Here is an 18,799-nt window from a genome sequence, read left to right on the forward strand (position 1 = left end):
GAGTCAGAGCCCTGGTATCAAAGCCAGGGGTTGGAGTTAGAGTTCAAGGCTGGAAGCCAAGGGTCCAAACTGGGGTCAGGCGTCCAAGAGCAAACTGAGAGGGAAGCCCACTTCATTGCATAGACACTTCCTGGGTGTACACCTGGGCGATACCAATACCTATACCAATCAAGGGCCACGAGGAAAGCTGTCAGTCTGGCCTTCCACAGTAGTACTTCCTGTGGTGTTTATCTTCGCTGTGTGTATGAGGTAACTCATGCAGCCCTACCATGACTAATGGGTAGCAGAGTGGAGGCATCACACACCTTGCCCCTCTGGCTTCTAGAACTGTCTCTTTTGAACCTCAGACGTGCTCCGGTGATACAAATAATAACAGTGCTGATCACCGGCTCCTCAATGCAGCACTGGCAATGTTCTCTTGGGGTTTCCGTAGGATACAGAAGTGTGTTTTGCCCCAAAGTGTGTTTGGATGAAGCCATATGCTAAACATGGCTTTTCTCACCTGCCTCTTACATTTGATTTGTCTTCCTCTGTGGCTTGTGCATTGGAAGCAGCAGCTAAAACGTTCAGTTCACGGAGGTGCACTTAATTGTGACAAAATGATTTCTATGCTACTTGAGGTACCTCCCTGACATGTTTGCTCAGCGTGTAAAGGGGCCTTCAGCTGCCTTGCGCCATTGGCTGGATTTTAAATGTGGCAGATTAAAAAATGTCTGTCTTTGTGCTGTTCTTGAACTGGGAGGAGACTAGAAGGAATTGGGGAATTCAGATGTAGACTCATGAAGAGATTTTGAATGGGGTCGTGTATCAGCCGTGGCATTCACTAGTGACTCTGACAGACAGAACACTAGCCAAAAGCGGTGGCTGGGAATAAAGGGGGGGGGGGGGTCAAGATGGTTGGAGCAGGGAACCAGAAATCCAAACTGGTAGATTCCAATCTCCGCCATTGTTAAGGCCTAAAGGAATTATGATAATCTTGTCTGACCTCCTGCACTATACAAAGGCCATCGAAACTCACCCAGTAATTCCTGAATCAAACCAATAACGTCTGTTTGAACTACAGCATCAGTTTTAGAAAGGTATCCAGTCTTGACTTCACATGATTGCGACCTCACCATGCCCTAGGTAAATTATGTGTGACCTTCGGTCTCTATGGCTTGGTCTACACTACCCCCCCTAATTCGAACTAAGGTACGCAACTTCAGCTACGTGAATAACGTAGCTGAAGTTCGAAGTACCTTAGTTCGAATTAGTTCAAACTTACCTTGGTCCACACTCGGCAGGCAGGCTCCCCCGTCGACTCCGCGGTACTCCTCTCGGCGAGCTGGAGTACCGCAGTCGACGGCGAGCACTTCCGGGTTCGACTTATCGCGTCCAGACTAGACGCGATAAGTCGAACCCAGAAGTTCGATTTCCAGCCGTCGAACTTGCGGGTAAGTGTAGCCAAGGCCTATGGGTAGGTCTACACTACCCGGTAGTTCGGCAGCAAGCAAATCGAACTTCTGGGTTCGACTTATTGCGTCTTGTCTGGACAAGATAAGTCGAACCCGAAAGTGCTCGCCATCGACTGCGGTACTCCAGCTCGGCGAGAGGAGTACCGCGAAGTCGACGGGGGAGCCTGCCTGCCGCGTCTGGACCGAGGTAAGTTCGAACTAAGGTACTTCGAACTTCAGCTACGTTATTCACGTAGCTGAAGTTGCGTACCTTAGTTCGAATTGGGGGGTTAGTGTAGACCTGCCCTATGTGACCTTGGCCACATTGCTAAAATGCTCTGTGCCTCAACTTACCTATGTGAAATGCAGGCACAGTTAATGCTCCCCTATTTCACAGGTGGGTTGTAAAGCTTGATTAATTCATGTTTGCAAAATATTTTGTGATCCTCAGACATATGGTCCTATAGAAAAACACATAGGAGTTTAGGATTTGCAATACTGGCTCAGCCCAAATATTAAAATCCTTAGGAATCCCTATTCCCCAGGGACAGCTGAGCCATCTTGGTATAGCATAGTGTATAATACACTAGGACCACCATTACGTGCTCTGCCACTAGCCTGCTGCATGACCTGAGGCAAGTCACTTCACCTCCCTTTGCCTCAGTTTTCCCATCTGTAAAATGGGGATAGTGATACTGACCTCCTTCATATAGCACTTTGAGATCTATTGATGAAAAGTGCTATGCAAGAACTAGGGATTATTTTTATTATTAAGAGCAGTATCCTGGTTGCACTGAAGCCAGGGGTAGTATCTCCCACTGAAGAGTAATTTCTACGCTACAATAGAACACCTGCTGCTGGCCTGTGTCAGCTGACTCAAGTGCCTGGGGCTCAGGCTGCGGGGGCTATAAAATTGAAGTGTAGATGTTTGGGCTCAGGCTGGAGCTGGGTTCTGGGAACCTGGCAGGTGGAGGTGGAGGATCTCAGAGCCCGGGCTCCAGCCCGAGCCTGAACGTCTGCACTGTAATTTTGTAGCCCCACAGCTGGAGCCCCGTGAACCCTTGTGTGGACATGCCCTGGGAACCATGGGAACAGTACTTAGTTTGTAGTGTACCAATGTACTGTACATAGTCTGCTGTTTCATAAATGTGTCTTTTGTTTATGGAACCAATTAGGAAATGTTAGTATGTTTGCAGAGTTGACTCTGGCTGTTTGTTTACCACACTGGGTAGCAGAGGCTAGGACTATGGCTGGTGGCTAGCTACCTCTAGAGTTGCGAAAGGAAATGCCTGTCCAGGTTCGTGTTGTTACCATAACCTTGGACACGTTTGGAATAGTGCTTACTGCTTTTTCAGCAGGGCGGGTATTTTTTCAGTTGACTTTACAGCTTATCTCCGCTTTTGGGGGCTTCCCCCACAAAAATGCAGTATTAATGGGCAATTGGAATTGTATTGGTGGGGCTTGGTTAGCTCTACCAGCCAGTGGGCCAAATCCTGCATCCTCGTGCAACCTGGTTGAAACCAACGGGTTTGCACAGGGTGTAAATCAAAGTTGTCTGGTTCAGATAGACTCCTTTATTAGCTAGTGACTATTATGTATTTGTCCTGAGAACCCTCAGTGGGTATCAGAGCGAGTATTTAATACATGGTCCCCATACTGGGGTATGTGTGCGTAGTTATTTCCAGGGGATGAGGCCACCCTTCTTACAATACAGCCTGGGAAATAGGAAGCCAGAGGAGAAGGACTTTGTCTAGCTCATTGTCACTATCATTTTTATTACAGTAGCGCATAGAGGGCACAACCAAGATCAGGGCACTGTTGTGCTGGGCAATGTAAAAACACACATTAAGAGATAGTCCCTGCTCTGAGAAACTTACAACCTAAATAGACAAGATGGACAAAGGATGGGAGGGGAAACAGAGGCCAAGTGACCTGCTCAAGATTACAGCAGGTCAGTGGCAGATCTGGGAACAGAATGCAGGTCTCTTGCCTTCCAGACAAAGGCCCATGCTGCCTTCCAGCACTTGTGCTTTGGGTTTTAACTGCCATTCCCTCGCTGAGATTTTGGAATTGTTCTACTTCATTTCCTCACATTTGTCACCCACTGGGGTATACAGGTTCACTCACTTACAAGGGCCTGATCGCTGCCTTCCTTACATACCCCAAACACCCACCCCCTGAAACTCCGTGACATTTTCAAGGTAAAAAGTCATTCAGACAGAGTCTGACTTTGTCTTGCTCCTTATTAATAAATACTCTAGTGTTCTACTGTGGTGGCTTGTAACACTCTAGTAAACCTGCTGTAAGCAGTAGTCTTCTGGCAAAATACTGCAGAAAGGTTTGCAGCATATTTGGAAGGTTGGGTGTTATAGCAAGGAAGTTATACCTTAATTAAATAACCTAATCAAAACCATTGAACGTCAATGGGAATTAGGTGCCTAACTCACTTAAGGTACGTCTACACTACAAAATTATGTCAACCTAAGTTACGTCGAGTTACCTAAGTTATGTCAACCTAAGTTACCGCAATAATTAAATCACTTTTGCATGTCCACACTATGCTTCTTGGGTCAGCAGTGCATGTCCTCACCAGGAGTGCTTGCGCTGATTTAGCTGTTAGTGTAGGGCATTGTGGGATGGCATCTGAAAGGCAGAGAGACAGTTGACGAAAGTAATGAAGGGTCTACACTAACACTGTATCAAACTAACTGCATTGACCTAAGTGCTACGCCTCTCACGGAGATGGAGTTATTAAGTGGGTGTAGTGGGTGAGTTACATGGGCGGGAGCAACATTTTAGTGTAGACGCTTACAGTATTAGGTCAACATAATCTGTAACACAAGAACTAGGGGCCACCAAATGAAATTAATAGGCAGCAGGTTTAAAACAAAAAAAGGAAGTATTTTTTTCACATAACGCACAGTCAAGCTGCGGAACTCCTTGCCAGAGGCTGTTGTGAAGGCCAAGACTATAATAGGGTTAAAAAAAAAACTAGATAAATTCATGGAGGATAGGTCCATCAATGAGTATTAGCCGAGACGGGCAAGGATGGTGTGCCTAGCCTCTGTTTCCCAGAAGCTCGGAATGGGTGACGGGATGGATCACTTGATGATTACCTGTTCTATTCATTCCCTCTGGGGCACCTGGCAATTGGCCACTGTCGGAAGACAGGATACTGGGCTAGATGGACCTTTGGTCTGACCCAGTATGCCATTCTTACATTCTTAAATAATATAAGTCTCCTTTTAAGCAGAAATCCAAAGAGTAAGGTCTATGTAGGGCTAAGGGAGCACTATTGACCTAACTCTGTAGCATAGACATATTTGTGAATTCCAATTGACACCTACCTATATTTTACAGCATCTAAATACATTTGTAAATCCGGCCCTTTGTCTTTATATAGCAATAGCATCCTTCCAGTAGAGGATCTCAGGTGCCTTATGAGCATTAAATGTTCACCACATGCCTCAGAGGCAGTCAAACTGGGGCACAAAGGGATTAATTGACTTGGTCATGGTCAGTGGAAGAGCCAGGAACAGAACCTGTGAATCCCAGTTGTCGCCTCTTCCCACTAGATAATGTTGATGAAGCTGTGTAGAAGGTCAATGGGGACGTTCTGCTCCAACTGATCTGCCCACAGTGATCTCAGTTCCTGTTCATGGGAAATGAGCAAGAGGGGGTAAAATGAGGAAAAAATGAGGTAGAGAAAGAAATAGCTCAGGCAAATATTCTGACTGAAATTAATCTCTCCGGGGCAGCAGGAGTTGCCTAAACTGTATTTGAAATGCTGATACTTCAGTAGGGGGCTAACTGTGCCAGTGATCAGACTGATAATTCCTTTTAAATTATTGTTTTACCTCACTCCATCCAATTACTCAAGTTATTTTGCTATCCCACAGATCTGTCTGTTAATGTCAACAAAATGATTATAGGCTGCAACAGCGTCAAGATGTTTCACCCACAGGAACGCTGGTAAAATGTTTACGGCACAACATGTTGAAAAGTGCATTTGATGTGTAAATGTCAAGCATAATCAGCTTCCTATCACTAGAAACAAAGTGGCACAATCACTGCCCCTAAAATGTCACACATGGAACTCAAGAGCTACTTTATTGCCGGCCACGTAAATCATCATGTAAATGGTCAGCGTTTGTGTCAGTAATTTCCTGAAGAATCCTCTCTGTTATTATAGCTATTTGCTAGATAGCGTTGGGCCGAATGTTTGATTTGGAACAATTTCAGTGGAGAGTGCTGAGTTCTTCCTCTGGTGTATGTAGTGCTGCTGAAGACAGTGAGGCTTTTATATAAGAAAAGGGGCAATTTAAGATAGCAAATTTGAACACAAATCAGCCTCTTTTACTTGTGGAGCAAGCATCGACTTTCAAATGAATGACAATACAAGTCTCCCATGACATGGTGCATTTTAGACACCTGCCAGGAAGCCTTTGCTAAATGCCACAGGGGTGGTCCTAGCCTGGCTACCTCCTTTGTTTTTGGACCCTCTTCTGATATGCTTTAATAATAATCATTAGCTCTTACACTGTGTAGTCCTTTATATATTTAAACTACTGCACAAATACTAGTCAATGAATCCTTGCACCATCCCCATAAGGTAGGTTCAGCAAATATTATCCTTATTTGATAAGGAAACTGCAGCAGAGAGGTGAAGTGACTTGTTCAAGGTCACACAGGTCAGCGGGAGAACCAGGACCAGAGCTCGGGATTTCTTGACTTCCAACTTTGGGCTCAGTCCTTGGCCACTCTACCTCCCAACCTGCTTAGAAAATGAACTGCCAAGGACTTCCTACCAGACTGGGCCAAGCAAGTGCCTCAGCTCTCCTTCAGCATCTTCTGTAACTGGAGGAACCTCTGCTTGTCCTGCAGAGTCTTCTGCCTCCAACTAATGCACTTACACTTACTTGGATTAGCAGTTGTGTTCACTCTTCTTCCATCTGTTGTGATATTGTTGGGCACAACTGGCTCTTACCTGTGGCAGCTCCTGTAATTCAGATGCAATGGAGCTCTCGATAGCTCTTCTTGTGGTTTTCCTGCTTACAAAATTCTGATTGTAACACTGAGGATTTTCCTCCTCCATTTGGGGGGCACATATCATACCTTTTTGCTCTTAGGGTATCTTTAGTAAAAGCCAGGCAATGTACCAGCAGAAACGTTCACCCTGCTGCCCTTCATCTTGATTAATCCCTTTGCACCGGAGCATTAGGATTCTTCTTCTCTACAGACGTCTATCTCCATCTATTCTATGTTGGAACTCTCCAGCGGGAGACAATAAGGCATCAATCAGATTTTCTGGCCATGGACAAAATAATGTGGGTAGTGAGTTCTTTTGAATTTAAACGGCAACTTCTTGAAGTCCACTAGGGGCTTCTCCACTGTCAATCTAAATAATGTGGAAGTTGCTCAGATACCATGGTGAAGGGCTGTACAAAGCCCTAAAATGGGTAGATAGATAGATAGCTTTTACAAAGAAACTTTTACAAACTCCTTCTCATGTTACAGATGGTTGGCAATCCTGGTTTTATGGCAAAATAATCTTTTTTTTTTTTTAAAAAAAGGTTGTTGAAACAAACCAGTTCTGAATGGAAAAGGTATTGAAATCCTGAAGATTTAATTTAATATTTTTATTACACATTTTTGGAGCCCTGATTACACCCCGCCACCCCCAGGAATTTATTTGCCTAAGAAAAATCATACCATGGATTACAAGATTGCAGGTTAAATCCACTGCCGTGAACTTATTTTTACAGCTCCGACTACACTTGTACAATTTGTAAAATCTTGTAACACCTTAAAGTTTTCAATACTACATCATGGAAGAAGGTACTTATATATGGATGAGCTAGACAGAAGACTCTGGATTTTTTCCTTCTGCTATCTTTTTGGCAAAAAAGAAAAAAAAAGGTGGAATCTCCTTTTTTTGAATGTACCTGTAAATAATTTCCTATAAATATTCTATAGTAAGTTCATGGGGTAAGCAGAGAGACTGCCTCAAATTTGTCCTTCAGCTTAGGTGCAAGATAAAAAATGTTGAGATTGTCTGTAGAGTATAACAACATGGAAAATAAATTATGCCAAAGATGTGCACATAGTGTGCATGGAATTATATGGGTAAAGCCCCCATGGAACATACATGACAGCTAGGACTACATATTAGTTTGAATCTCAATTTTTCCAATACCTCATATTACACCTGGACATTTTAGAATGCAAGTCACTTCAGCCAGCACTGCATAACAATAATAATTTCCAGAAATATTATGATTATTGTATAACAATTCAATTAATAGATCTAGCGAAGTGGAGGAGATTTTTTTCAATCCAAATGTCACAGCAAGAGAGACCTCCATCTGATTGAAATGTCAGTGTGAATATTGGATAAGATCCCACGTTGCTGCTCCTTGATGTTATGGTCTTTTCCAGGCTTTGAATGTGATAAATACAGGAGTTATACTGCTCACTTTCCAGTTAGTCAAAAGGAAAAAAAAAATAACAATCAAGTTACAATACACAATTAGATATAATATAGCTTTTTCTTTTTATATATCTATATAATCAAGTAAAAAAAGTTAAAATAGTTGGAAGTAAAAAATGAAAAAATAGCTGATTGTGTTTTTGTTTTTCTTTACAGTGATATGGTAGCAAATACAAGACAAATGTGTAATAAACCTTTACATAAGGTGTCTGGTCCCATCTCCAGCAATAGGGCTCAGCTTGGAGTAGAAAATGAAATTGGTTGAATTTTCTTTGTTTTTGGCTGTAGCTTCTGTAGATGATGTGATGTGAGGAAAACATATTGCAAATATCCATCTCCAAGGTGTTTTACAAAAGACCTAAAACACCAAAGGGTGAAATTTTCCCCTTTGCAGGGAGAGCCAGCACAAGTAACATGCAAGTCCCACTTAAGCTGTCAATCGTATATGCATCCATTCTATACCCTCTTACCATAAAAAGACATTGGTTCTATACTTTTGTTCCCCTCATTCCCTCCAAAGCCACCCGTTGCATGCCCTGAGGATTAAATGGGACATAAATGATGCCCAGGCCTTTTGCTAGCCCTCTGCACAGGGGTGAATTTCTCCCAGAATGTTACACTGAAATGTTGATGTGTTCATTGACAAAGCTTGGCAAATGGTCACACCGAGCCCTATTTTGGCTGTAGAAAAGAAAGAAGTACTAGTTCCAGCATAAAATGAGATCAGATTAGACAACCAACACAAACAGTATTTTTTTTCCTGTTGTCTGCATAATAATAACATCATGTTTGCATATAGAACAGCTTTTGCATTATTGCTCTACTTATAAGAATATAGTAAGGAACTTATAACAGACTTGCACGTTACAAACTTAAGGTTCTTTGGTGAAGAATGAAAAAACAGTATTTTAGCTGAAATACATCTCAGAGAAGTTTTTGCTTTTATCTGTTGATCCTTTGGATTCTCTCACAGAGGAGGGAGAGGTACTGAGTCAGCTTTACCATGGCAACGATGGCAACCCCCCCAATCATCATGCATGTTGGCCAGAAAAGTGAGTGGAACAGCACGTTGGAACTGTAAAGTTTGGTTAATATCACATTCTTCTGAATGCCTTCTGGGTCGTAAAAGCATGAGAAGCGCTGGTACTTCCTGAAATTTTCCATTACAACACTCACAAGTGACATGGACTCTTCGTAGTTCTTGCCACACTTGGGGATGTAGGAACACTGGCGAAGAAATTAAAAGGAAAATAAATGTCTCTAAACAAATACTATTTCGGATGACAAACAGGAAAATCTCCGGCAGACTGTCCCTTTCATAAGACCACAGAACAATTAAACGAATAGTAAGAATAATAAAATAGTCATAGTCATGGTCACAATTACATTTGAGGAACTCAAAGGTCTGTACAAATATTAATGGAGTAATCCTCACCCTATCCTCTTACAGACACTTAGCCCCAGGGGAGGGAGAAGCACTAGAATGGAGCAAGCAGGTATTACATTCCCCAGTGAGATAGTGGACAAACCCTCTACATGAGCCCAAACTGGGAACAGGCGGAAACTCCTTGTACGTTTCCTTTTTGCACATCCATGCAGAATGTGTCCTGTAATTAGGGCCAGTGGTTCGTCACATGGCCACAGGGTGATCCTGGGTTCCGTGATTGATTTGGTCTGTGGGTAGCTCTCTCTCTCGTTCTCTCTCTCTCTCTCAGACCCCTCTCAGCATTGTTGCCTTGCTGAATCTGCCTGCATTGGGAGAACAGCTGTCAGTGGTTTTTGGTTATTAATTTAATTTTATCAAGTGAGATTTGCAAAGGAAATAGACATTTTGATTAAAATAATGTGACCTGTGCCTTTTGATTTTTTAAAAATATATAAACTTCATAAATTTCCCCTGCTCTCTTTTATGACTATGCCATGACTTTTCATAACGTACTGCGACAAACCTGCTGCCCTAATAACAATCCATAGATTAACCTTGTAACAGGATTTGATTGATTCATTGGTGAGTTTATTAGCTGAGAATCTGATTTCAAGTGCAGCAGAGATGCTGGATGGCATTAGCAGACTGCAGCATTAAGGGTACAGCATGTCAGCACTTCTTTTATGAATATTTCATAGAGCAATAGAAATTAGAGATGGAAAAGACCAGAGAGGTCGCATCTCATCCATCTTCCTGCTAGAGAAGGATTGTTCCCTCCAGCATATTCTCTAGTTCTTTGCCCGCCATGAGGTTTCTCCAACTTCCCAGTAGAACCTAAGAGATCACAGCCTGATAGACTGCACTGTAAGGAAATGTTTCATCCAGGTCAGCCTGAGTTTTCCTTTATATCCCATTGCTTCAAGTGGCAATTGTAACCCCTTGTGATTTTATTATGAGTCTTGATATTCAGGTTTTGTTCTTAAAGCCCCTGTGCTGGATTCCTGTGAGTAGGTGAGCATCTGAGCTTTCATTTAAAAAAAAAAAATAAGTTTCTGGTTGTGGAGAAAAGCCTGAAGGTATGACCCAAGTGCAGCCTAAAGGCTCAAAAAGCAGATGGCAAATAAAGAGAACCCCAAATGTATTATTATTTAAAATCTCATGATTTTTAAACCAGTCTGATGTTTTTAGGGGCCTGACTCATGATTTTTGAATATTTGAGGTTGGCAATACTGTAATCTCTTTATATCGCTCTCAGTAATTCCTTTGCATGCTTGGTGTTTACAGCCTTTCAGTGTTGTGTTAGCATGTCCTCCCCCTAGCTGCAAATGGAGCCAAGCCATATGGTACATATTCAGCCTTTTTAATGTTATCAGTCCCTCTAATCATAGGCCAATTCTGTGTAGTTATTTAGGACTCAATTGGTCTTTTCCAATGTGCCCTGTGGGAGGGGTGGTATATAGCTGCCCCAACACACCTGGAAAATCTCTAGGATGTAACAACGCCCCAGAGAGTCACAATTCCTTCCCTGCTATGGCCTTTGTCCTCAGGTAACTGCTTACTACTTCTGAGCTGTGGGGGAGAGAGGATGAGATTAAACAAGGTTCTGCCCATTCTCTACCCTTCTTCAGCCACTCCCCATCCACTTGCTCAGGGCAAGAAATAGCAGGAACATAGGCTCCTAAACACCTGTGAGGATCTGGGCCTATCTCCCATTGGGAGGATCTGGGCAATAGTGCCCCCTTGACTACAGCCTTCTGGACCCAAGGTCCAGGGAAGCAGCTCAGAGGCCCTACATAGCCAGACAACATGGGCCATAATCTAGCTCTTAGTTTCCATCCAGTGTTGGTCATAGACAGTGTATAAACGCTCAGCCTGGGAATAACTGTGAATTGAATTGGCTGGACTGGATTTTGGTCATGGAAAGGAATGAGAGGGTTCGGGGCTTAGCTTTGTTTACTTTTTGCTTTAGTAATGCCTAGGTGCTTATATATTCCAGTAAGCCCAGACTATTCGTATGAATTACAACACCAGACCTCCAACTCTTTTAAGTCTTTTGACACCAGGGACAGTAGGCATACCAACCCAGCCTAGGCTAGTCATGGCAAGATGATTTTCAAATACCAAGCCTGCCAAGAACAAGTGGTACTATACATTATCATTTCTGAATAACAGTTGATTCAGAACTTTGGGGCCTTGGATCAGCACAGCAACCTTGGGCTGCAGCAGAACTCGGAGAAACTTCACAACTGTGAGTGGACTTTTTGCTCCCCTATAGCTCTACCAGTCACATTCAGCTCTTAGCCAGATGGCCCCTAAGGGAAGAGGGGTGGTCTACCAGGGAGAAGGGAAGGATGTGTAAGACAAGGGAATGGCAGATTTGAGTTAGAATCCCAGCTTTACCACTCAACTCTCCATGGGCAAAATTTTCTCATAAGTTTAGCTGGCCATTCTTCTGATCATCCTTTACTGCAGCTGGTTCAGTTTGGACTTTTCTTTCTTGAATTATTCCTAGGAAATTTTGGGAAGTTCTATGGCCTCTGTTATACAGGAGGTCCAACTAGACAGTCACAATGGTTTGTTCTGGGCTCGGACGGGCTTTGATTACAGTGCGGTATAACAGTGATTACTGATTCATAGTGTCTGTTCCTGTCACCACTTATGCTTTGTGGATATAAATCAGGAGTAACCCCAGTGGAGAAAAAGAATTAAACTGATGTAGAGAGAGATCAGAATCAGGCCTTTCCAACTACTTGAAGTACTGCAACACTTCCAAGGCAGAACAGAATGACTCAGTAGTTTGAATAGAGGAGACTGCTGATCCTATTTACTTTCCCCAGAGGCTGCTCGCAGCTGACAGTCGAGAAGAGAGTGGAGCAGCTAAGCTGCTATGGTTGTAGGATTGACAAGGGGCTAGGCACTAGTCTTAAAAGGCTAGAAATAAAATAAGCACAGGGAGAGGAATGAAAAATCTTGTGTGCACTTCTGGGGAGATTAAAATAGCTCAGTCGACACCCATTTACTTCCTGTTGATTCTGATCAGAAACCGACAGGAGTGCATTATATATCTCAATATAAATTGCATCTACTCCTTCCCTTAACCTTTTGGGAAGACAGCTATTTTAGATAGTGAGTCTTATAGAGTAATCATTATTTAAAATCAAAGTGCATTTTCCTCAGTCTGAGCTAGTGAGAGAAGGGGAGCGCGTGGCTGCAGACACTGCAGTGTGGGCGTGTGTGTGTGTGTGAGACTGTGGTGGGGGTGTGCAGTGAGCTGGAAAGATTATGCAGGTTTAGGCTGACCTTTGGAAGGTCACTTGTGTTGACCTTCTGGAATGTAAGTGCAGCTCTTTTCATAGTGTTGTCAGTAATGTTTGGAATCAGGCAGGCAGCTGCGTGCTTTTTTTTGTGGGTGAGTAGTGGAGGTAGATCTTAGCCATATGATGATGTGGAAGGAAATTGACCACCAGCACCAGGTTGGCGCATAGAAAACCAAGCACTCTCATGCACACTTCCTCTCTCCTGTGCATGAAGCCCCTCTCCAACCTGTTGAATGGATGGCAGCTTGTCAGGTCTAGCAGCGGGGAATTCCCATCAGCTATTCCTAGCCTGTCTCTCACAGCAGCAGTATATATTATTGCTTGCTAGGTGTCTGCAGATGAGGTTATAAATACAGAGGAAAAACAAGGTGAGAAGGGTACAGGAATTAGAGATAACAAGAAAGGGGCATGCCCCTTCATTTCAGAACCAAAACTAGTATCAGAAACACAAGGAATATTGCACATGGGATGAACTGGCTTAGGATGCTTGGGATCCTGAAAGCACGTTGGCTTGTATTTTTCCTAGTTTGAGGGACCAGTATCCAGTTAAAATTATGGGATGTCTTAAACCACAGTGATGGAAATTAATGCTGTTTGCCAATGGAAAGCTGGTCATGCCAGCTTCCCTGGAGTGTACAGCAGGGTCTTCTAGCCCTGGTGGTCCATAAGAGAATGGCTCTCCACTGGGCCAGTCGGCACCCAAGACCAACACTGAGGAGGTAGCGTGCTCCAATATAGAGGGCATCAGTCTGGGAATCAGAAAACTGGGCTTTAGCATTGATTTCCTGTGTGACCTTGGGCAAGTCACTTAACTTCTCCAGCTGTAACATGGGGATAATGATGCTTTGAAATCCAAGGGATGCAATGCTAAGTATTAATATTACTTAATGCAGGTTTCTTCCAGCACTACTCAAGATAGTTAAGTCCAAAGCAGATTGTGAGGAGTTACAAAGGGATCTTACAAAACTGAATGACTGAGCAGCAAAATGGCAGATGAAATTCAGTGTTGATAAATGCAGAGCTATGCACATTGGAAAATATAATCCCAACTATATATACAAAATTATGGGCTCTGAATTAGCTGTTACCACTCAAGAAAGAGATCTTGGATAATTGATAGTTCTCTGAAAACATCTGCTCAATGTGCAGTGACAGTCAAAAAAGTTAACAATGTTAGGAAGCGTTAGGAAAGTGATAGATAATAAGACAGAAAATACCATAATGCCACTATATAGCAGTGCACAGACAATCCAGGAAGTTTTTGGAAAGTGTAGGAGACAATTTCCTGGTGCAAGTGCTGGAGGAACCAACTAAGGGCAGAGCTCTTCTTGACCTGCTGCTCACAAACAGGGAAGAATTAGTAGGGGAAGCAAAAGTGGATGGGAACCTGGGAGGCAGTGACCATGAGATGGTCGAGTTCAGGATTCTGACACAAGGAAGAAAGGAGAACAGCAGAATATGGACCCTGGACTTCAGAAAAGCAGACTTTGACTCCCTCAGGGCAGGATCCCCTGGGAGAATAACATGAGGGTGAAAGGAGTCCAGGAGAGCTGGAAAAAGAACAGGAGTACTTGTGGCACCTTAGAGACTAACAAATTTATTAGAGACTAATAATAATTAGTCTCTAAGGTGCCACAAGTACTCCTGTTCTTTTTGCGGATACAGACTAACACGGCTGCTACTCTGAAACCAGGAGAGCTGGCTGTATTTTAAAGAATCCTTATTAAGGTTGCAGAACAAACCATCCCGATGTGTAGAAAGAAGAGTAAATATGGCAGGCGACCAGCTTGGCTTAACAGTGAAATCCTTGCTGATCTTAAACACAAAAAAGCAGCTTACAAAAAGTGGAAGATTGGACAAATGACCAGGGAGGAGTATAAAAATATTGCTCAGGCATGCAGGAGTGAAATCAGGAAGGCCCAATCACACTTGGAGTTGCAGCTATCAAAGGATGTTAAGAGTAACAAGAAGAGTTTCTACAGGTATGTTGGCAACAAGAAGAAGGTCAAGGAAAGTGTGGGCCCCTTACTGAATGGGGGAGGCAACCTAGTGACAGAGGATGTGGAAAAAGCTAATGTACTCAATGCTTTTTTTGCCTCTGTGTTCACGAACAAGGTCAGCTCCCAGACTGCTGCACTGGGCAGCACAGCATGGGGAGGAGGTGACCAGCCCTCTGTGGAGAAAGAAGTGGTTCGGGACTATTTAGAAAAGCTGGATGAGTACAAGTCCATGGGGCCGGATGCACTGCATCCGAGGGTGCTAAAGGAGTTGGCAGATGTGATTGCAGAGCCATTGGCCATTATCTCTGAAAACTCATGGCGATCAGAAGAGGTCCCAGATGACTGGAAAAAGGCTAATGTAGTGCCCATCTTTAAAAAATGGAAGGAGGAGGATTTGGGGAACTACAGGCCAGTCAGCCTCACCTCAGTCCCTGGAAAAATTATGGAGCAGGTCCTCAAGGAATCAATTTTGAAGCACTTAGAGGAGAGGAAAGTAATCAGGAACAGTCAGCATGGATTCACCAAGGGCAAGTCATGCCTGACTAACCTAATTGCCTTCTATGACGAGATAACTGGGTCTGTGGATGAGGGGAAAGCAGTGGACCTGTTATTCCTTGACTTTAACAAAGCTTTTGATATGGTCTCCCACTGTATTCTTGCCAGAAAGTTAAAGAAGTATGGGCTGGATGAATGGACTATAAGGTGGATAGAAAGCTGGCTAGATCATCGGGCTCAACGGGTAGTGATCAATGGCTTCATGTCTAGTTGGCAGCGGTATCAAGCGGAGTGCCCCAAGGGTTGTTCAATATCTTCATTAATGATCTGGAAGATGGCATGGATTGCACTCTCAGCAAGTTTGCAGATGACACTAAACTGGGAGGAGAGGTAGATACGCTGGAGGGTAGGGATAGGATACAAAGAGACCAAAATTAGAGGATTGGGCCAAAAGAAATCTGATGAAGTTCAACAAGGACAAGTGCACTTAGGACGGAAGAATCCCATGCACTGCTACAGACTAGGGATTGAGTGGCTAGGCAGCAGTTCTGCAGAAAAGGAACTAGGGGTTACAGTGGACAAGAAGCTGGATATGAGTCAACAGTGTGCCCTTGTTGCCAAGAAGGCTAATGGCATTTTGGGCTGTATAAGTAGGAGCATTGCCAGCAGATCAAGGGACATGATCATTCCCCTCTATTCGGCATCGGTGAGGTCTCATTTGGAGTACTGTGCCCAGTTTTGGGCCCCACTCTACAAGAAGGATGTGGAAAAATTGGAAAGAGTCCAGCGGAGGGCAACAAAAATGATTAGGGGGCTGGAGCACATGACTTATGAGGAGAGGCTGAGGGAACTGGGATTGTTTAGTCTGCAGAAGAGAAGAATGAGGGGGAATTTGATAGCTGCTTTCAACTACCTGAAAGGGGGTTCCAAAGAGGATGGATCTAGACTGTTCTCAGTGGTACCAGATGACAGAACAAGGAGTAATGGTCTCAAGTTGCAGTTGGGTCGGTTTAGGTTGGATATTAGGAAAAACTTTTTCACTAGGAGGGTGGTGAAGCCCTGGAATGGGTTACCTAGGGAGGTGGTGGAATCTCCTTCACTAGAGGTTTTTAAGGTCAGGCTTGACAAAGCCCTGGCTGGGATGTTTTTAGTTGGGGCTTGGTCCTGCTTTGAGCAGGGGGTTGGACTAGATGACCTCCTGAGGTCCCTTCCGACCCTGATATTCTATGATTCTATGTTACACCCACACCTTGAATGCTGCGTGCAGTTCTGGTCACCCCATCTCAAAAACAATATATTAGAATTGGAAAAGGTACAGAAAAGGACAACAAAAATGATTAGGGGTATGGAACAGCTTCCATGAGAAGAAGACTGTTCAGCTTCGAAAAGAGATGACTAAGGGGATGTGATAGAAGTCTATAAAATCATGCAAAAAGAAGAACAGGAGTACTTGTGGCACCTTAGAGACTAACAAATTTATTAGAGCATAAGCTTTCGTGGACTACAGCCCACTTGCTGTAGTCCACGAAAGCTTATGCTCTAATAAATTTGTTAGTCTCTAAGGTGCCACAAGTACTCCTGTTCTTCTTTTTGCGGATACAGACTAACACGGCTGCTACTCTGAAACCTATAAAATCATGAATGGTATAGAGAAAAAGTATTATTTACCCCTTCATGTAACACAAGAACTGGGGGTCACCTGATGAAATTAATAGGTAGCAGATTTATAACAAACATAAGGAAGTATTTCTTCACACAATGCATAGTCAACCAATGGAACTCATTGCTGGAGAAGTTGTGAAGGCCAAAAGAATAAGTGGGTTCAAAAAAGGATTAGATAAATTAATGGAGGATAGGCCCATCGATGGCTATTAGCCAAGATGGTCAGGACACAATCCCATGCTCTGGATGTCCCAAAGCCTCTGACTGCCAGATGCTGGGATTTGATGACAGGCGTAGATCACTCGATAATTGCCCTGTTCTGTTCATTCCCTCTGAAGCATCGGGCATTGGCCACTGTCAGAAGACAGGATACTGAGCTAGATGGACCATTGGTCTGACCCAATATGACTATCCTTATGTTCTTATGAGAGGACAGCCAGGTCTACACCTAAAATGTAGGTCGACATAATCACTCCCCTGAGAGATGTAGCTATGCCGACCTAACCCCCAGCATAGATGCAAGTGGGTTGACAGAAGAATGCTTCCATCGGCCTACTTACTGTTGCCTGGGGAGGTGATGTTCCCACAGTGATGGAAAAACCCCTTCTGTCAAAGTAGGCTGCATCCTTACTACAGGGCAATGCTGGCATAGCCCCCGCAGTGCAGACATTGCCAGCACGTCTACTGTGGCCTGTGGTTGTAGCCTAGCATTGTGCCTTGTGACCCAGACACCCCTCCCTATAGTGCAGCTCAGTACCATAATGACTCAGACTTTCCTAAATGTACCAGTCTGGCCACTACAGGACCAGACTCTTGTTTTTGTACTTCATTGTGGCTTCCCAGCACAGACAGATGACAAAGGAGAGAAGAAAATTAAGTGGTTACTGATCACTAGATAAGAGTCACAGTTATATACTAACAGGATGTGTCAGTGTGACCCTGACCTCAACTGTAACTGCTATGACCGCACAGCTGTCAGCACAGCGGGGTGGGTGCATGCCTTGGTTGTGGCCCAAATAATGTAGCCACAGAGCTGTGATGAGGAGAGGACTGCTAGACTAGGAGCAGAGATTTGTTGTGCTGATTTGAGTGTGCTGAAACTTGGTCTATGTTAATTCCATCAAGGTTAAAGAAGTCAGGTATTGCTATTGAGGGCCAAGTCCCATTTAATATTGGATTTGGATTCAGATCACAGAACCACCAGCATATCAGAAAAAAAACCTAGGAATCCTCTTGAGAGCAAAGTTTAACCGGTAAAACAATCTTGGGCTTGGGAAGTATTAACTGTGCCTACATTAGATTAAGGGGAGGCTGTGTTTGGGAGAATTTAAGAATAGATTTAGACAAACAAAAATCTTCAAACAGCAGAGTTTGGAAATTTATACAGAATCCTTTGATTTGTTTATACGCATTGTAGGACCAAAATTTATTTGAGTTGCTGTAATCAAAATACAGCATGGATTTCACTGGAATTTGCTTATACATCACCAGCAAACCAAGTCTCTGCTGTTTACTGGCTAAACTGATCTCCAAGAACCATATTTCTAAAGTAATACTGGATAGAGAATTGGAAGCTGCTGAACATTACAACAGAAAGAAGGCTGGGGCATTATCCTTTGTTTTACAATTTGATTTCATAGAAACTAGTATCCCAGCTACAAGAGTAAATTATCCAACCGAATAACTGGCCTTGTGAAACCATTAAATGCTTTGACTAATTTCAATATCACTTCATCTTAATACATGAAGGTAATTTGGTCAGCTGAAGTGCTACCTTAAATAGAAACACAATGGGTCAAATTCAGCCTGGTGTAACTGAATGAGATGTATTTGCAGCTCAGTTTGAACTGGGCCTCTGTTATTGTGTCCAGATGCATATAATCTGGGGTGTAATGGAGGGCCCTGGGATGATTTTAGCTGCATCCTCAAGTAACTGCAGGTGCAAAATTGGGCTTGCAATAATTTGGGCAAATAAT

The 18,799-nt window shown here is 43.4% G+C and overlaps 1 protein-coding gene across 13 annotated transcripts in view; it reads right to left on the bottom strand.

The window, feature by feature from the left end:
* Positions 1-7,040: 7,040 nt before the first annotated feature.
* LOC101933933 (calcium-activated potassium channel subunit beta-2) overlaps positions 7,041-18,799 on the bottom strand; it is a 245,513-nt gene continuing 233,754 nt past the window's right edge. For all 13 annotated transcript variants that reach the window (XM_065557712.1, XM_065557711.1, XM_065557716.1 and 10 more), the window contains exon 5: positions 7,041-9,150. In XM_065557712.1, the coding sequence (XP_065413784.1) occupies positions 8,866-9,150 (285 nt within the window). In that variant the 3' untranslated portion in view covers positions 7,041-8,865. The remainder of the gene's footprint in view (positions 9,151-18,799) is intronic.

Source organism: Chrysemys picta, chromosome 9, assembly GCF_011386835.1.
Source record: "Chrysemys picta bellii isolate R12L10 chromosome 9, ASM1138683v2, whole genome shotgun sequence".
Classification (NCBI taxonomy): domain Eukaryota; kingdom Metazoa; phylum Chordata; order Testudines; family Emydidae; genus Chrysemys; species Chrysemys picta.